Source organism: Sycon ciliatum, chromosome 4, assembly GCF_964019385.1.
Source record: "Sycon ciliatum chromosome 4, ocSycCili1.1, whole genome shotgun sequence".
Lineage (NCBI taxonomy): Eukaryota > Metazoa > Porifera > Calcarea > Leucosolenida > Sycettidae > Sycon > Sycon ciliatum.
The window spans coordinates 31,237,909-31,255,877 of record NC_088646.1 but is presented as its reverse complement, the minus strand read 5'-3'; the positions used below and the strand labels follow the sequence as shown (position 1 = coordinate 31,255,877).

The 17,969-nt window shown below is 48.0% G+C and overlaps 2 protein-coding genes across 3 annotated transcripts in view; one reads left to right on the top strand and one right to left on the bottom strand.

Annotated features, from left to right (window-relative positions):
- Positions 1 to 17,969, bottom strand: part of LOC135815621 (integrator complex subunit 8-like) — a 28,195-nt gene that overhangs the window by 9,199 nt on the left and 1,027 nt on the right. The window contains exons 1-10 of one of the 2 annotated variants that reach the window (XM_065328939.1): positions 10,500 to 11,017; positions 9,746 to 9,801; positions 8,443 to 9,204; positions 7,188 to 7,499; positions 6,640 to 6,707; positions 5,550 to 5,640; positions 4,819 to 4,879; positions 2,371 to 2,519; positions 768 to 845; positions 326 to 486 (exon numbers count right to left, since the gene is read on the bottom strand). In XM_065328939.1, coding sequence (XP_065185011.1) covers positions 326 to 486; positions 768 to 845; positions 2,371 to 2,519; positions 4,819 to 4,879; positions 5,550 to 5,640; positions 6,640 to 6,707; positions 7,188 to 7,499; positions 8,443 to 9,204; positions 9,746 to 9,801; positions 10,500 to 10,620 — 1,859 coding nt within the window. In that variant the 5' untranslated portion in view covers positions 10,621 to 11,017. Of the gene's footprint in view, positions 1 to 325; positions 487 to 767; positions 846 to 2,370; positions 2,520 to 4,818; positions 4,880 to 5,549; positions 5,641 to 6,639; positions 6,708 to 7,187; positions 7,500 to 8,442; positions 9,205 to 9,745; positions 9,802 to 10,499; positions 11,018 to 17,969 lie in introns of those variants that run through there. The other variant, XM_065328940.1, reaches the window with a different exon arrangement.
- Positions 11,372 to 15,081, top strand: LOC135815619 (uncharacterized). The gene is made up of 2 exons (XM_065328937.1): positions 11,372 to 13,758; positions 14,067 to 15,081. The coding sequence occupies exons 1-2, from the start codon at positions 11,890 to 11,892 to the stop codon at positions 14,748 to 14,750; spliced, it is 2,553 nt and encodes an 850-aa protein (XP_065185009.1). The 5' UTR covers positions 11,372 to 11,889; the 3' UTR covers positions 14,751 to 15,081.

The following is a 17,969-nucleotide window of genomic DNA, read 5'->3' as shown; positions in this document are numbered from 1 at the left end:
GTGTGCTTCACTACATAAATCTTAGAACGGCACCACCCAGAAAGAAGGCTCGGAAAAGTAGGAGATACTATTTTGGAGGTTAGGCCTTGAGATATGAAGATATTGTGTTCACTGCACTAGTACCGCAAAGTACACAGCATGTCATGTGTTATGATGTAGTGGTTGGCACACATGCACACACGCACGCGTGCACACACACACGCACGCGTGCACACACACACGCACGCGCACACACACACGCACGCGCACACACACACACACACCTTGATGAAAGCCGGATGGACTGCAACAAAGAGTTACTCTAGCAAACACTGATAGAAAGTACCTTTGCTGATCATTCCGCTGTATGGCAAGATACTGCTGAATGTCGAGGCTGAGCTGCGAGTCGGATAGTCGACGCAATACATCGTTCTTCACTGTCGCCGGGTGGAGTGCCTCAGCAAGCTGCCAGGCCGCACCCAACACCTGCTCAGCTTCAGTAAACGACTTAACGGCAAAACATACGGGCGCAAATATCCAAAAACACACACACGCACACACATGAGCACATGCACAGTACATCAACACTCAAAAACGCACTGTCCTACAAGCAAACCAGGCCATTCAAAAAACAAACCAAACTTGTCTGAACAGACGTGTAAATCTGCATACCAACGGCCACTAATACTTAGTAGGCAGCACATGGGCAAACCTTCATGCACAAACAGAAGGAAAAGATCCATGCTATGTGATCAAGTCAAACAGTCCATTGAGTCTAGAGTCCTGACCTTGGCTTGTTGAAGGTGATTGGCCTTGACTAGCAGAACACTGAGCAAGTGATCGCCATGCCGCTCCTTATTCCACCACTGTCAATAACAAACACAAGTGAACACACACACACACGGTCAAATGTATACCTCAGACCTCAGACATGCCCATCGCGGGAGCGATGATAGCGAACAGCTATGTTAGACATAGCAACTTGTGCTGGGATTACACCATTCAACAGCTTGCAAGGCTGATGAATTGACCGCCACTATTTTTAGCCTGGTATCCACCACACAGCTGTTTGAAGTGACTTTTTCTGGCCACACACACACACACACACACACACACGGTCAAATGTACACACACCCACACGGTCAAATGTACACACACACACACGGTCAAATGTACACACACACACACACGCACAACACACACACAACACACACACACGCGCGCGCGCGCGCGTGCACGCACACACACACACACACACAAATGCATGCACATAATCTAAATGAAGGAAGATGTCGCTGCTGCCATACTTCTTATACATGTAAGTGCGGAAGTAACATAGTCTTCATACTGGTTAAACAAGTGGAAGCACAGGCCTCTATGGCGAGGGGGGGGGGGGGGGGAGCTCCCTACCATAAAACAACTTTATTCCCGTAGCTATGCAGAAGACGTTACTTCAGTAACGTCTGGCGCTAGCCAGTTGTTTGTTTGTTTGTGTCACGCCTGGCGCTATCCCGTATCTGACGGCAAAAAATCATAGGGATGTTATAAATTTTTCAATTCTCCTTTTTTTTCAGGCATATCCTGGGATTCGAACCCGCACTATCGCCCTACATGCATTCCCCCATACACTTCGCATTCATACCCATTCTTCCAAGTTGCTTCACGTTATGATCTTGCGTTTGAAAGCCCTATTTGAATATTGCGGACAGCTGTATGTGGCCAGCTGTGTTTGATGGTACGGTACGGGAGACGGTGTCGTATTACCCTCGATCGTACCTGTCCCGTACCTATCCCTACCGTACCGTACCAGCAAAGACGGCTGGCCACAATCACAATGCATATTCAAATAGGGCTTTCAAATGCAAGATCATAATGTGAAGCAACTTGGAAGAATTAGTATGTATGCGAAGTGTATCGGGGGATGCATGCAGGGCGCGATAGTGCGGGTTTGAATCCCAGGTTATGTCTTACAAAAAAAAGGAATTTTTTAAAGACCGGGGGATGCATGCAGGGCGCGATAGTGCGGGTTCGAATCCCAGGTTATGTCTTAAAAAAAGGAATTTTTCAAAGACCCGGGATGCATGCAGGGCGCGATAGTGCGGGTTCGAATCCCAGGTTATGTGTTTACAAAAAAGGAATTTTTTAAAGAATTTATAACATCCCTATGCTTTTTTTTGTCTAGGTCATCAAGGCAAAAAAGCATAGCGTAGGGCCCTGAGCTTCCAAGCTCTCTCGTTAAAAAGCCAAACCTAGCAGAAGTCTAAACTCCCTTTCAGCAAACAATGGAATGGTGTCAAGTTAGTGAGCAACTACATACACCGTAAGTCACAAATGACGAGTATCTGCTACAGGTACCACAGCAGCACATGCAACTGGAGCTCTAGCCCTCACCTCGCTCAGACCAAAACGAGCGTGACCAGTAGGCCAGCGTTGCAGATCCTGCAGAAGTGATCGCATCTCTTCGACCTTGGAGCTAGACAGCAGCTGACACTCCTGGTTGAGAGCACTGTGACGATCTGCCCACGGGTAACGGCCACTGTCTGCTCAAGAACATGATGAGAACAAACAAGAGGAGAGAGATACCAGAGAATCAGAACACCAAACAGAGCCACGCTACCCTCCATTTCCTGTTCATTCAAATACATATACTTGAAATACCCTACACACACACACCTGAATACTAGTATTAAAAGTGGAAAGTTCAAGTTCAAAGGTTCAAGCCAGGAGCAGTTAAATACCAGTATTTTACTACTCCCTGATTCAAAGCATCAGACACGCATGTGCATGCCAAAACTGATCAGATGGCGACAAAGACGGCTGCTTTGGGCCGGGTTCCACTGCAGCTCCGCTGCTCCGAGGCACTTGGCTGCATGCAGTGGAGCAGCGCGGTTCCACTGACACTCGCAATTCGCGGTACCGCGGCTGTGCTCCACGTTTTTTGATGACGCTTTACCTGCCTGCGGTCACAAAATGAAAAAAAACCTCGTGTTCTGGCAAGCGGAACGAATATTATTATACTTTTCGACGGGTTCGCGTACCGGGCAGGTCAAGAACAAGGAGTCGTACAACTCCCTGGTCGAGAACCACCTTTCCTCTTCCGTGGGACGCCACCACCCCATGATCAGGCGTCAGATGCGGCTCCTTAATGGTGGGGGAGGATAGATCAGATCCACCAACCATAGGCCAAAGGCCTACAGTGCATTTCAAAACTATATACGCGTAGGGTTTTTGAAATATTTCAAATTTGGCTGGAACTTTTTGAGAATAGCTTTTGGAATATTGCTCAGGATCGCTCCACAATTACTCTCATATAGTTTCTAAAGGATTGGAAAACAGACGCCCAATTTGGAAAAATTTATGCACAAAGTGATCACAGATTTTATGTGGTATAGATGCTGGCATAACGGTTTTTGCCTAGGGCGCGTTTGGTTGGTACGAACTAGAACAGGATTCACCAGAACAGCGCGTTTGGTTGGGACTGCACCTGTTCTGGGTCGGCCAGAACATGTTCTGCTTGCTCCGGCCTCCAGGCCGGAGCAGACCGAGCAGTTTCACTTTTTCACAGTGAAACCTGGCGGGAACATCGATTTTGGTCCCAAATGATCACGTGCATACGCTTTTTGGGTTGGACTCGTTGTACCGTACAAAGTGACCATGGTGACCCATACACATTTTGAAGAATGCACCAAGTTTGGCACATTTTTCCACAAAAATGTGCTCTGTTTCTGGAGTACCGTTTGGTTGGCATGAGGCTGCTCCATCTGCACCAGCTGTTCGATCCTGTTCTAGATCGTACCAACCAAACGCACCCCTAGGTACGCGTCTATAGTTTTGAAATGGACTGTAAATCCCATTTGCCACATCCATGTTTTACTCATGCCAGGCCACGAGTTCCCAAATAACTGTGGGTCGCAGCACGGTTGGAAAACTCCTTCCGTTTCCAAGCAGGACTTGAACCTGGTACCTCTCGTTTCTCAATCATGGTCTTAGACCAACCCACTGTGCCTGCGCAGCTGCCTGCACTGCGGAACGAATGAAAATTTGAATTTTAAAATTCTCGCGTACAAAGCAATGCAACGTACGGGAAACAGGTCGAGGCGCAATCGCGGCTCGCAGTTTTTGATCAAGAATCGTAGCGAAAGCTCGCGGTGAGCCGCGGCCTCGCTGCTCCAGCTCGAGCCGCGGTCACTATGGTAATGATGACGTTTCAAGCCGCGGATGACGGGCAGTGGAGCAGCGGAGCCGCAGAGGAACCCGGCCCTTTTTTGAGCTAATTTAGGGATGGGCAAAACCTGTGGCAGCAGTCAGTGTCCCGGCAATGTCAGTGGAAATGAGTGACCACCTTTAGAAGAATAGGGACAGGTTGGCAAGGCACAGATCGATTTTCGGAAATAAATCTCATATTCTCTTGCAGACGAAGAATACTCGCATATCCGGCCATTCGTTCAACAGGTATTCGTTCGTGGAATGTCCTGTTGGTTCCAATGGAGACAAAAGAACTCCAATGGCAAACACAGTGGCGGCGGCCTGGGTAGCAGCTACATACCCACCATCAAACTCTACCGACCGGGGCATGCACAACCCGGGCCATGCACAACCCGGGGCATGCACAACCCGGGCCATGCACAACCCGGGCCATGCACAACCCGGGGCATGCACAACCCGGGCATGCACAACCTGAGGCATGCACAACTCGGGCCATGCACAACCCGGGCCATGCACAACCCGGGCATGCACAACCTGAGGCATGCATGGCCCTTGAAAAACAAATCTGCACACGCAAGCAACAGCTGAGATTTAGTGGAGACGTTCTTCAGGCAGTGTGAACAAGAAACTCACCGTGCGAGGATTTCCTGGCAGGTGCATCAGCAGCTCTTTCAGCCGAATTGCAGTCATCCTCCTACAACAGAGCATTCACAAAGAGCCTCAATCAACCTCTATATACATGCACACTGGTGTAGTTAAAAAGTCGGTGAGGAGACAAGAAACCTACTATCGATAGAAATAATTATAGTGAACGCATTCATACCACGACACCAGAGGAACAATTTTCACTTCATGGTACTATATGGGGAATTGTGTGCTGCTCCCTACATGGGAGCTTACGCTTTTCCTGCCGACTTGAATTCTCACTTGACTGACTCACAACTGCCATCCAGAGGACACGAGAAGTCCATCGATACCGTCCACTCGGCAAACCTACAAGAAAGCATCACTCCCTGCTCTTCACATACTTTGTGACATAGTACCATATACCGGTAATATTTCCTTTGTAGTCCAACTTAAAGTGTGATGACGATTTCTGATGATAGTCATTTGAAAACGACGTTAAAATCCATACATAATTGTTCCTCTGGTGCCGTGGTATGAATGCGTTCACTACACTTCTATCGACACTGGTGTAGCACAATCATGTCATGGATCTACCTTCCATACTCGGTGAAGGTGGCGGACATTAAATCTTCCTCAGCACACCGCTACATGCACCTCAGAGACATGTAAGATCTGCAAAAAAAGGCAGTAACAATGCGATCATTGAAAAGAGCAAAAAGGCACCGAGACTGACTAACCATTTCGACTTCTCGACGTGTTGAAGCAAGCGCATGCTTTTGCAGCAGATGCATGTAGCTGTCGGAGTACCTGCTTGACTGACACACTACCCTGTAGTGTATGGCATACGAAAGGAGGACACCAGCGCAGACAACTGCTCGAATCAATGACTTCACAGTGCATGATGATGTTGATGACAGGTACATGCTCCTGAAAATGTAAAAAAAACCTAACACAGGGTTCGCAGCCAACCAAGCATACAAAATTCCAAACTTTTTCCAAACCAATTTCAAGAATTTCCAAACCCACTCGTGCAGGAAAAATAAATTATAAATCTCTTCTGCACGACTGTCTTCTCCACTACGAGTACAACCAGGGAGTAGTAAAATCCTCCCTGTTATCACTACCATCGACAAATTCAACAAGGTGCATTGCGATGACATCGCCTTCAGCAGCTAGAGCCCCCAAAATTTGCAGGGGAATTCATACGACGAGAGTTCCGCTCCGTAAGTTCAAATCCGCCTCCAGTGGGGGTTTCAATGGAATGTTTACATAGCTGGTGGCCGTCTCAGCACAAAGGACGGTTTCATCCTCGCCAGCAAACTCATCTGAGCGCGAAAGGACCTTGCCATCCTGCTGTCCCGACTTCAAAGAATCAAACTCAAAGTCAAGCGCGAGCGCCAGTAACGAAAAACGGCCAAATAAAAGTCATCACCGGCCGCGCGCTTGAGCTAGCCGCGTTGACATGACTAAACGAGACTCGTACATGCAGTGAACACCACGTATCGCCTGCGTGTCTTCTGTAGTCATCGCGGTAGTCAAAACGGCCACTTGAACTGCAGGAGCGCAGCACATCCGGGGCTAAAAAATCGAAATTCAAAACTTTTTCCAAACTTTTTCAAAAGGAGCGCCTTTTCAAAACTTTTTCCAGACCTGGAAAATTGAATTACAAAATCCAAACTTTTTCCAGACTTCCAAACTTCGCTGCGAACCCTGCTAACAAATGAAATCTGAGAAATTTATGGACATCACACAACTGCATCAAAATCTGACTCAAGCTAATTCACAACTCAAAACCACTTGAAAGTGCCCAAGCAAGACCGGTCTTACGTGGCAAAGCGGTGTAGAGCAGCAGCAGCGCGGCGAGAAGACGCATGCTTCAGAAACTCCAAGCAGACCTGCAAGGGATCAATGCACACATGCACATACAGGTGCACACACACACACACACACACACACACACACATGGGCACGTGCACACACACACACACACACACACACACACACACAGAGTAAAACCTGTGTTACGCAATCGTGCCAATAAGAAAACACCTGTATTTAGAGACCACCTGCAATGAGAGACCGGTCATCTCAGGACTCTGACCATGCATCAACACACATTGCAACTTGTGAGGAGAGACCACCTGTCTATAAACCGATTAAGACCAATTTTCTCTGCACAATGAGGGTGGTCCCCACAAGTAATCCCAGGCTGGATGATGTATCCTAAGAAATAGCCATAAAAAATAAAGTTACAGATGAATTGAAGCAGGAAAGAGAGTGTGCTATGCAGCACAATCACTACAAGATGAGTTGTGCACATTTGCCCATTCCTGCACAAAGCACAAGACGTGCAAACAATTCACAGCTGCCCTTACATCGAGTAGGTACATGACATGCTCCTTGCTCTCCGCTTGGTACCACGTAACCCAGAAGGACGGCGAGACGGGCATACCAAGAACGGTATTGTGCACGGCATTACATGCGCTCACGCGCCAGTTCATCTCTACGGCATCCACCGCGGTCGGGTCGGTGGAGGAAGCCGCCACACTGCCCGTCGGTGACGGTTGACCAACCGATCGCAGGCCACGGTGCGCGGTGAGCGCAAGGCTGTCCTCGAGGTCGCATTTGTAAGGCGGTGGCACTGCCAGTGCTCCACCACTAGCATCCATCAGCACAGAATCCATGCCCTGCAGAGTAGCAATACACAACATCATAGTCATGATAGCAACGACTTTTATCCATGCCCTGCAGGCAGTAATACACAACATCATAGTCATGATAGCACAGACTGTTCACAGTAAGACCAGGTATTTTAACGTTAATTAAAGTTAACGATGTCAGGATTTTTGCGGGGTAACGAGGTGGAATTCTTGCGAATTCTGTCTCAAAACCGGCAAATGACTGTACATGTACATATCGTTTTGCACACGACGACTTTTATGTTAACGATTCTTTCAAATTCGTTAACTCGTTAGAATTAAATGTTGGTTAACATTCCAGGTCTTACAGTACTCAATGTCCCTAGCGTATGCCTACAACACAACACTCATACCTCAGTTATCCGGACAACGACATTATGGGCAATTTGGTCTACCGGGCAACCTTTGGGCAAGTTTTGGTGGGAACATTACAAATCTGTTGTCACATTTCATGGAAATAGTGACGGCATATGCAATATGCATGTCCTTTCCCCATCAAAACGTACGTGAGCATACGCAATATCCATGTCCTTTCCCCATCAAAACGTACGTGAGCATAAGCAATATCCATGTCCTTTCCCCATCAAAACACACGTGATTCAGAGCTAGGGACACTGCCCCCGGTCCCGGACTGCCTGGATAAGAGGTACATGTGGAGTGTAGCCATTTACTTTACTTGCTGCTCTCCATGATTGCATCATATCATGCAAGTATGGACCTAAAATACATTACGTGAAGATGCGATGACACCAAGACAGCCACCGTCCATTGACCAGCATAATATAAAGCCCATTGGCGTGTTCTAGGAAAGAGCACCTTGATCATAGCAGCTACACCCACCCCCCAACAAACTGCCTCGGAATGAGAACATGTGAATGAAGGTAGAGATGCATTAGCATGAGCATTGCACAATGGTGGCCTAACCCAGTACCTTTAGCATGCCATATCTCCGACATTGCTCGGTCTTCATCACCAGCCTGGCAACATGATTGCCAGCACCACCAGATGAGAGCGCTACAGATACTTTGCCATTCGGTGGCTCAGTAACCTGCAGACAAACGAGTAGGTTGGCTTCCAGGATCTTCCTGTCGATAATGCAGAAAATATCATCATCGGCGACATCCGAGATCATCTCCTTGGCACGCTGCAGCATAACGCAGGCCTGTGCAAACTTGCCTTCCTGGAACAGCAGCTGCCCGAGCTCAGAGCAGACCTGACAGCGAATACTGAGTGCAGATATAGCATCACCGCCCACTGCCTGCACAGCGGAGAGCTCCAACACCGGCAAGAACAGTGGCCTGCCATCCAGGGCATCTTTGTCGTCCACTGCACACTGCAGGATGTTGATGGCGTACGGCAGGAGGGGCTGCAGGACGTTCTCCATCTGATTCGAGTTGGCAATCACTGAATCCTGCACTTTGGCTGAGCGGGACAAGTGCACAGTGACACTTTTCACCACCCATCGAGCAAATAAGATGTGGACCATTGCCGCAGCCGGGGACTGCTCCTTGAGAGAGGTGTTGGGCAGGAGCTGGATCTGTGCTTTCGTCTGTAGCGCCTCCAGAAGGCCGACCTGGCTGGCAAAGGACACGGAGGCCATCAGCCGCATCAGATTCCACTTGAGCCAGCCGGCTACGTACAGCGCCAGCTGACGAAGCATCGGAGCACATGCCAGCTGTGATTCCTGCAGAGCCTGCAATCAAGCGGAAGATAAAAGGCACCAACAACAATGAACTCAACAACAACAACAACAACAACAACAACAACAACAACAACAACACCAACACCAACACCAACAAAAACAAAAACAACAACAACAACAACAACAACAACAACAACAACAACAACAACAACAACAACAACAACAACAACAACAACAACAACAGCAGCAGCAGCAGCAGCAGCAGCAGCAGCAGCAGCAGCAGCAACAACAGCTAACTGATGAAAAGTAATGAACTATCCTTGCACGACATAAGCTTTCTTTCTGAACTGATAAAATGCAGTCGCATGCACACATACACACAAATATCAAACTCAAGGTGGCATCCTCAGCTACAACGTAGGCTACGGGATATACCAGTAGCAGACAATCCATCCTCTGGCACAAAGCTCATCGATACAGCCTGAGGAACCAGCCACTAATGGCGCCAGTCTACAGCTCACTGTGCCCGTGAAATGAATACTTAGTATTCAAATCCAAGTTCATGAAACCTTATAACCATTAAAGATCTCACCTCTGATGAAATTTTCTCCATGAAGGCCGATATCATTTGACATGCTGAGGGATCGCCTGCAACATCAAGCACAGCCACAGAGACATAAAACAAGTAGCATATAAGGCACCGGAATCCCTCTTATTCGTCCACCGGCTTTTGATCAGTACTGTTTCCGTATTCTTGCATCTGAAGACATTGACTAACATAACCTCCCCCCCCCCCCCTTTATTGCAACATACTTAAAACATGACACAAATGAACGTGCGTGACATTGCGAGGTCAACATATCGGCATTATTCTAATATTTTTGGGTATACATGATTTCATATTGCCTAAAAAGTAAGATTTAGAATGTCGGAGTGCGGTGAATTTCAGTAAGGAGATGGGAGAACATGGATCATCATAACACTACATTGTATACCATCCATATCATATCAAATTCTAAATATTTTGCCTAGTTTGAGGGAAAGACACAAACGGGAAAAATCTGAAGAAAAAATTCTAAATAATGCAAAATGCTAGGAATAACTCGAGCTGCTGATTGACCTGCAAAACAGCGGATAAAGTAGCAAGATATTACTTCACTCCATGAGAAAGCACGAAAACTGGTGTGTGAAATCTTTGAATTCCACTGCTTGAGGTTGAGTGCTTGAAGTATGTCGTTTTTCTAGCTAAGTTTTTTTTGTCTCCGAGAAAGTTGCTCAATACAGCAAAACCTAATTTATTATAGCACTGCATCACACGCCGTAAAAATCATGAAAACAGGACGTACTATTAGGAGAACTATCCAGTAATGTCAAGTGCTTCACGACCAGTGCGTGGTCAAACAGAAATTCGAACCAAGTATGAGGCAGATCTCCATACTTCTTGCGCACAGTCTCCGGATCCATCATGGACTGCGCTGGGTAAAACAAAGAATGGATTCACCGAGAGGTGACTCGAGAGGTCGATAAACAATGCTGCTAGAAATTTAGCTTTGATCACCGTCACAGGCACCGTAGATAATACTCGGAAATCAATTCATTCCTCTTTGAAAATAATCCCAGAAATTTTAGATTTAGCTGATCGAATGAGCGACGATCCACAGTCAGCTTTGTTCGTGAACTACAGTACTAGTGATTACTTCAAACAGCACGTTCAGTCACAAAATAAATTCCCCGTCGATGTGGTCTACATGAACAAGCTGACTTCACTGACTTGATGATGAAAAATTATTAGAAATACAACAGGCCAGGTAGATCCTCGACCAGAACTCGCCACCAAAGACGTGAAGCTGCACTGGCATTCAAACTCAAATGGATCAGCCAAATAAAATTTCAAGGTCAAATGGATCGATGGATTCGTATGAAAATGATTTTTAGTTTTAGTTTTTTTGCCAAACATCGAACGTTTCGAACATGCCATGCGAACATAAAAAAAAAGCTAGCTCTGCATGCATACAGCTAGATCTAACTACGTACCGGTTCGTACAGTGCTGGCAACTGAAATCCAACACCCCTATAGCCCTAGCGATGCGCTAGCGCTTTACCAGCGTTAGCGATTCGTACGAGACGCTAGGGGGTCGGATTTCAGTTGCCAGCACTGTACGAGTAGTATGCATGATCGATCATGAGCTAGAGCGACAAAACTGTCAAAATGCAATAGCCCCTATTTTACTACATTACTGTGCTGCAGTTGCAAATTTTAATATAGATCTACGCTTTGATAACTCTGCAAGCGTTGATCGCCTGTCGATTTTTCATTCTTCAAATGGTTCCTTGTTGGCCGCTGAGCTAGGAGGACCGACTCAGTGGCTGTATCTGTGAATCACATTGTTACAGCAATGTTCCTGAAAAAGAAAGAAAATTGACGGAGGGAAGTCATTGGTACGTGGAACATGATAGTCTGGAGGGGAACGGTCAACCGTGCTGTGATAACTCCCAACTAACTCACTAACTGTCAGTCTCAAAATTAGTAGGTGCCCCGCACATGTACCCGTGTGCAAAAACGTGACGGAAAAATGCTGTTGTTTCAAAGTGATACATGTCTATGAGCCGAGAGTGTGCTATTGAAATCGGGCACGATGCTTCTAACTTCATTTTTCGGACGCTGCGGCACCTCGTAGTCAGCCAACAACACCAGGAGCTACACCAGCGGCAGCAGCAGTAGCGGCAATAGCAGCAATGTCCGAATCCCTTGCCCAGAAGCCAAGGCGTCGATTTGCAGCTCTGTTCTGCACGGGAAAGGGGACAAGACGCGTGCAGCACGCACAACCAGAGCCTAGTGGCGGCACGCAGAGAAAGTTTGTCTGCGCTAAAGTGAGCCGGCGTCGTGTGCCGCGTAAACCCACGGCTCGCCGGGTAGAGGTAGTTCCTGGCGAGGAGTATTCATTAGATTGTGGGGAAGATGACTGCAATGCGACCCGTGTGGAGACAAGCGCAGCAGCCATCACACCAGCACTCTCGTTGCTACTGGGTTCCGGTGGTGGTGGTGGTGGGAGGAGGATGTCTGCCGTCACGGCGCGTGCATCTGTGCTCAGCCATCAGTCTATGAAGTACAGACTGGCTGGTAACTGCTGGAGGACAAGCTGCCTAGGCAGTGGCAGCAGTCCCATGTCGGTCTGGCCACAACCAGCGTTGCCATGCCCACGCTATGGTAGTAGCCATGGAAACGCAAGCGTGGCTCTGTTAGATATGTCACAATGCATGCAGCAGCAGCGGCGACATCTCTCGACGCAAGTGAAGGCCGCAACACCGTCAGCAGGGCAGTCACCACGACGTCCACAACGTGCACGCACCACCACGTCGCCATACCAGTTTGATGACATAGTCCTGCCGGCCACCACTGCGTCGATTCCGACGTCGCGCCCACCCAGGGAGCAGCAGCCTAGGTCGCACTCCCAGATCACCAGCCAGGCCAAGGATGCAGTGGCAACTGGTGGCCAGCGGCACCAAGGCCAATTTGCGCTAGCCTCGTTAGATACTTCTGCTCACACGGTGTACGGAAGCGGACTGACTCCTGTCATGGTCCCAGAGTCAAAGCAAGTCCAAGATGCGGACCCGTATCGCCGTGATCCCCGCCGGAAGATGGATGCCCTCTTGTTCAGCGCGCAGGAGAGCTTGAGTGGTGTGCGTGTAGATAATGCAGTGTCAGTGCTCATGGCCCCGTCTCCTCGCTCTATGCAGCGCCAATTCACATCACCAAAGGCGGCGGCGGTGGCCTTGCCACAAGTGCATATGGTAACTGCTAGTGGAGGTCATACTGTGGATGGGTGTGGAGCAGCCTCTGCACAGGTTGTGGTCCGGGACCACTCGACTAGCACGGCAGAGTTTCTACTGAGACGATGCCGTCGCCAGTGGCGCACCACCCCTGCCAGTGCCGGCCATGTACAGCTGATGCCAGTCACATGCACACTCTTGCCTGGTCGATCTACTGCACCGACATCTAGCTCTGTTTCAAGTACTACGGTTATGCCTTGCCGTGGACACGACGTACCACTTTACTCACTTGCCGCAAGACCATGGGGGTGGAAACGTATCTTCCTTCAACGGCTAATTGCATCGGCTAGGCTATATCAGCCATCGGTGTCCAGCAGGCAGGTGCCTGGCTTGCTGTTTGATACTAACATTGACCTGCAGAGATTTCGTCAGCTGGAAAGCTATGCTTTGCTCTCCCTGGCAGCAGCTGCTGAGCTGTCACCTCGTATACGTGGCCAGTGGTTAGCACTGGTAGACTTGCCGCTGAATGAGCCGTTGTTGGTTTCAAGCGAATGCCTCGCTGCCCGGCTGGCTATGGCGATGACAGGTATTCTGCGTGAGGCGTCTCTATTCGAGGCACCCATTCCAGCTTCCACTGGACGTGCATTGACCCAAGCTCTGCTTCGCTGCGTGACGGCTGCTGCAGATGATACCGCCTCCTCAGTCCGCACTGTCCTGCTGCGCAAATGTGCATCGTCAAGCGGACTTCGCTGGGCTAGGTCTCCGAAGCCGTCAGCTCCGGTGGAGGTGATCCATGGTGTGTCTCAGCAATCAGACTGCCGTAATAGCATCAATGTAAGTTCGCGTAGTTGCCCATCGTAATGTCTGTGTGCTTTTATTGGTGAAGTGTACAGTCATTGTACAGCTGTGATATCTGGCATCATGAAAGAAGCAGAGGTGCTTTCATTACGAAAAGTCAAAAACTGCTTGTAGAGTTTGTACGTAATGCTACTGCGAGGGCCATCCAGCTCTGGGGCTGTACTAAGCTTATAGTTGCTACTAGGTGTGTGCTGCTAGTCAGGACTGCAATTTACTCAAGTAAAGTCTGTGAATGCTTGCAGCATCTATTGATATCGCAGTGCTGTGTGTTTTGTCCTGTGTAGATATTACCAGTCACACGCCAGAAAGAACACAGTCCTCATAAGCTATCGGCCCAGGAACCAGCCGACATGTTTGACTTCCACTGCTACCCGGAGTTGTTTGCTCTGTTGCCCGTTGTGCACTCGATGAAGCAGCAGTCCTCGCTGCTGGCAAGCGGTGTGGAGAGATTTGCCAGCTGCACAATAGCAGATGATGGCTGTATTTGTTTGCAAGAAACTGGGAGTGACGCCGACTGCAGTGTTCCGCACATGCATCCGCCGGGACATTTCCTGTTTGTAGCCGTTCCGCAGATGTCAGATGAGGTGGATTTGAGCTCCCTTACTGCTGTGATGGAGCAGTTCTACTCATGTCTTGGCATGGCCAAGCATGCTGGTCTCCACCGCGTTGTGTATCGTCTATTGACAAAGCAGCCGGGCAATCCTGTTTCCACATGTGCCGACAATACCAATGAGATACACTGTCTCCTCCTGTGGATTGCGGCCTCCGTGCAAGATCTCCAGCTTGTCGTGCTGTGCCCAGACGAGGAAGATACACAGCGCCTTGCTCGAATCGGCAGAATGTCCCGCAGCAAACGCGTCTCAGTCAGGGAGCTAACAAGTATCATTGTCAGCACGTTTGGTGAGAATCAGTATGCCGCGCTGCTTCCACGAGTGCTGGCTAAGCTGGAGCGGCGAGCGCTAGCGTGAACTAGGTGTCCTGAACGGGACTTCTCTTGAAATCTGAAGGTCCATGTGAAGTATAGATTCAAAGAATTGGGTTGCTGAAGTTATTTGAAGTACATGTACGAGCAAACAGTCGACATGCTGGTCTTACCACTCAACATGACTTGAGTTCTAACAAACTGTAATGATGCCCTAGCTGGCCTAGAGCTAGGCTGCTGTGATATTGGTAACCCGTCTACTGCCCCAGTATTGGCTCTGTACCTGACACTTCTCAGACTGTCAATGTGCCATTGCAATTTGCATGTATGTACGAGGCGACGGCGTTATCACTTGAAAACCAAATAACTAACTTCCACCGGGTGACATGATGGGATGTTTGTCATATCCATGACCAGTATGGGTTCCTGGGTGCCCGGAACCCCCTTTTTTCGCTCAAAATGCAGGATTTTGCTTCATTTTTTGAAAATTTTCCGAACCCCCCCCCCCCCCCTTCAAGGGCACCAGCGCACGCGCCTGCATGACCGTGATTGAGGTATCCATCGGCGGTAGGAAGAGTACACAGCCTAGGCAATGGATTTGTACTCTTTTGACACTGGTATGTGCTGCACTCTTTATGTTCATGCTACAATTTGGCCAGCAAACATGATACGAATGCTGCTTGACATACTCCGTACAAACACAGTGAACTGGTCCAGGGCGTTAGCTCACTGGCGAAGGTCGACATTGGGGCTGGCAAGTCGCCTATAAAAACCCTCCACCCGCTCGCTTCTCCTCGCCCTCTCCATCATTGGCAGCAACAAATTACTTTCCAACTACATGTACTATCTCTTTTCTCTCTCTTCCACTACTAAAATTCAAAAATATTTTAGAAAGAAGACGAAAAAATCCTTCGCTAGTACAGTAGTGCTAAGGGTTTCCAGATTATTCGCAAGAAATTGCGTATTATTCCCGTAGCTATGCAGAAGACGTTACTTCAGTAACGTCTGGCGCTAGCCAGGGTCCACACAGCTTTAATTTGGTGTTTGTGTGTTTGTGTCACGCCTGGAGCTACCGTATCTGTCCCGTATCTGTGATTTGGTGTTTGTTTGTTTGTGTGTGTCGGTTTGTGTCACGCCTGGAGCTACCGTATCTGTCCAATAAAAAAATTATTATGTGATTTGGTGTTTGTTTGTTTGTGTGCTTGTGTCACGCCTGGAGCTACCGTATCTGTCCCGTATCTGTGACTACAAAGGTTCTACAGGATTATACATAACAGCTGGCCACAATATTCGTCGTATTATGTATACGACTACCTGATATAGAGGGAGATTTGGAAAGAAAATTAATAGGGAGACGAGGAGGAAAGAAAATTAGAATGGACGCTAGTTGCGGAATAGGTGATAGGATGAATCAGCAAAAACAGACTTTAGAAGACAGATACTTTGGAAGAGAGATCCCGTCGTCTCCAAAGTAAGCGTGAACGGGCGATTCAGCGCCGGTCACAGGAAACGTCGGAAGAGAGATCCTGTCGACTCCAGAACGCCCGTGATCGGCAGAGTCAGCGCCGGTCCCAGGAAACGTCAGGACAGACGCAGAATCGACTCCAAAATAAGCGTGAACGGGCGATTCAGCGCCGGTCACAGGAAACGTCGGAAGAGAGATACCGTCGAGTCCAGAACGCCCGTGATCGGCAGAGTACAAGAGTCAGCGCCGGTCACAGGAAACGTCAGGACAGACATCTCGTCGACTCCAAAATAAGCGTGAACGGGCGATTTAGCGCCGGTCACAGGAAACGTCGGAAGAGAGATCCCGTCGAGGCCAGAACGCCCGTGATCGGAAAACGTCAGGACAGACATCAGGACATTTTTTGCCTAGCTCATCGTACATGTTACTAGAACTGATGGAAATGTTTTTTTCCGTTAAGGTGGCTCCTACCCCTCGGGTCCAAATTTTTTTTGTTTGAAACGTGGCTACAAACGATTGTACTTTGTTCCGTAGGATATCTAGTGTACGGAGACAAAATTTTATCAAGTTCTACCGGCCGGTTTCACTCGGGGGAGGGGCCAAACATAGCATACTCACAATTGCCAATTTAGGCCAAAAAACACCGGAAAACCACTTTTTTGGCCGTAGCACTCGTAGTTACCCCTTTTTTCTTGATGTCCAACATCAGGTCAGTAGTATACTTGCTAAATACCAGCATAAGCTTTAGAAGTGGGTAGAATTCTGCTAGAAGGTGACCTTTTTCTCTTTTCGGAATCATCCCATTTCAGCGCACACGTCCCACATATTAGCCCCGCCCACAAGTATTTGACACTGGACTTGCCCTGTATTCGATGGTTATGCTATCATAACCTAATAATGGTACATGTACTGTGTAGCAAGTTTGAGCAGGTTCTACCGAAGGTAACTTTTGAAATAAAACTTTGAAGTGTCAAGTGATGCCATATTTTCAAGAATCAGCACATTGCACTGGGACATTGTCCAACGCCTTAGAACCCCTGACTCCACCGTATGACAGATACGTATCTTGCAATAATTGATTGCAACATCTTCCGAACATAGTAGTAGAGCTTTGGATCAAGTTTTAGCAGTTTCCACCGAAGCTAACTACCAAAATAAAACTTTGAAGTCGCCCACATACTAAATGCAATAGCTGAGCACGTGCATTGAGTGTATGGTCTAAAGGTTTTCACAACTAGCTCCAATGCGGCAGATACGTGTCTTACATTACTTGATTGCAACATCTTCAGAACATAGTAGTAGAGCTTTGGATCAAGTTTAGACAGTTTCTACCGAAGCTAACTACCAAAATAGAACTTTGAAGTCGCCCACATACTAAATGCCATACATGTAGCTGAGCATGTGTATTGAGTGTACATGTATGCTCTAGTGTTTTTCACAACTTTCTCCAACATGAAGCCAATACTGATGTGGAATTTTTTGACTGCTTTGTCCAAAACACAGTGCTGAAGCAATGCACATTGGGCACTTTCTACTGGTAATGCAATTATTATTATACATTACAGTGTTTGCTGCCAACATAGCAAGCAATACTGCTATACTAAATGCGTATTCCATTGGGTACGGTCCAATGGCTTTTCACTTCGCATCTAGCCACTGTTCTTCGTGCATTACTTGAATGCTTAGTCTCCATGGTAATGAAGCTAAGAGCCACACTGGAGAAGTTTCTACTGAAGCTAACTACCAAAAATATAAAATTTCCAAGATGCTACTATTACATAAAGTAGCTGTGTGCAATGC

Bases quoted from the DNA above. Each gene is read 5' to 3' on its own strand.
- LOC135815619 (XM_065328937.1), top strand. From the start codon at position 11,890: ATGTCCGAATCCCTTGCCCAGAAGCCAAGGCGTCGATTTGCAGCTCTG. The intron at 13,759-14,066 runs GTAAGTTCGCGT...TGTCCTGTGTAG, and splicing joins ACTGCCGTAATAGCATCAAT to ATATTACCAGTCACACGCCA.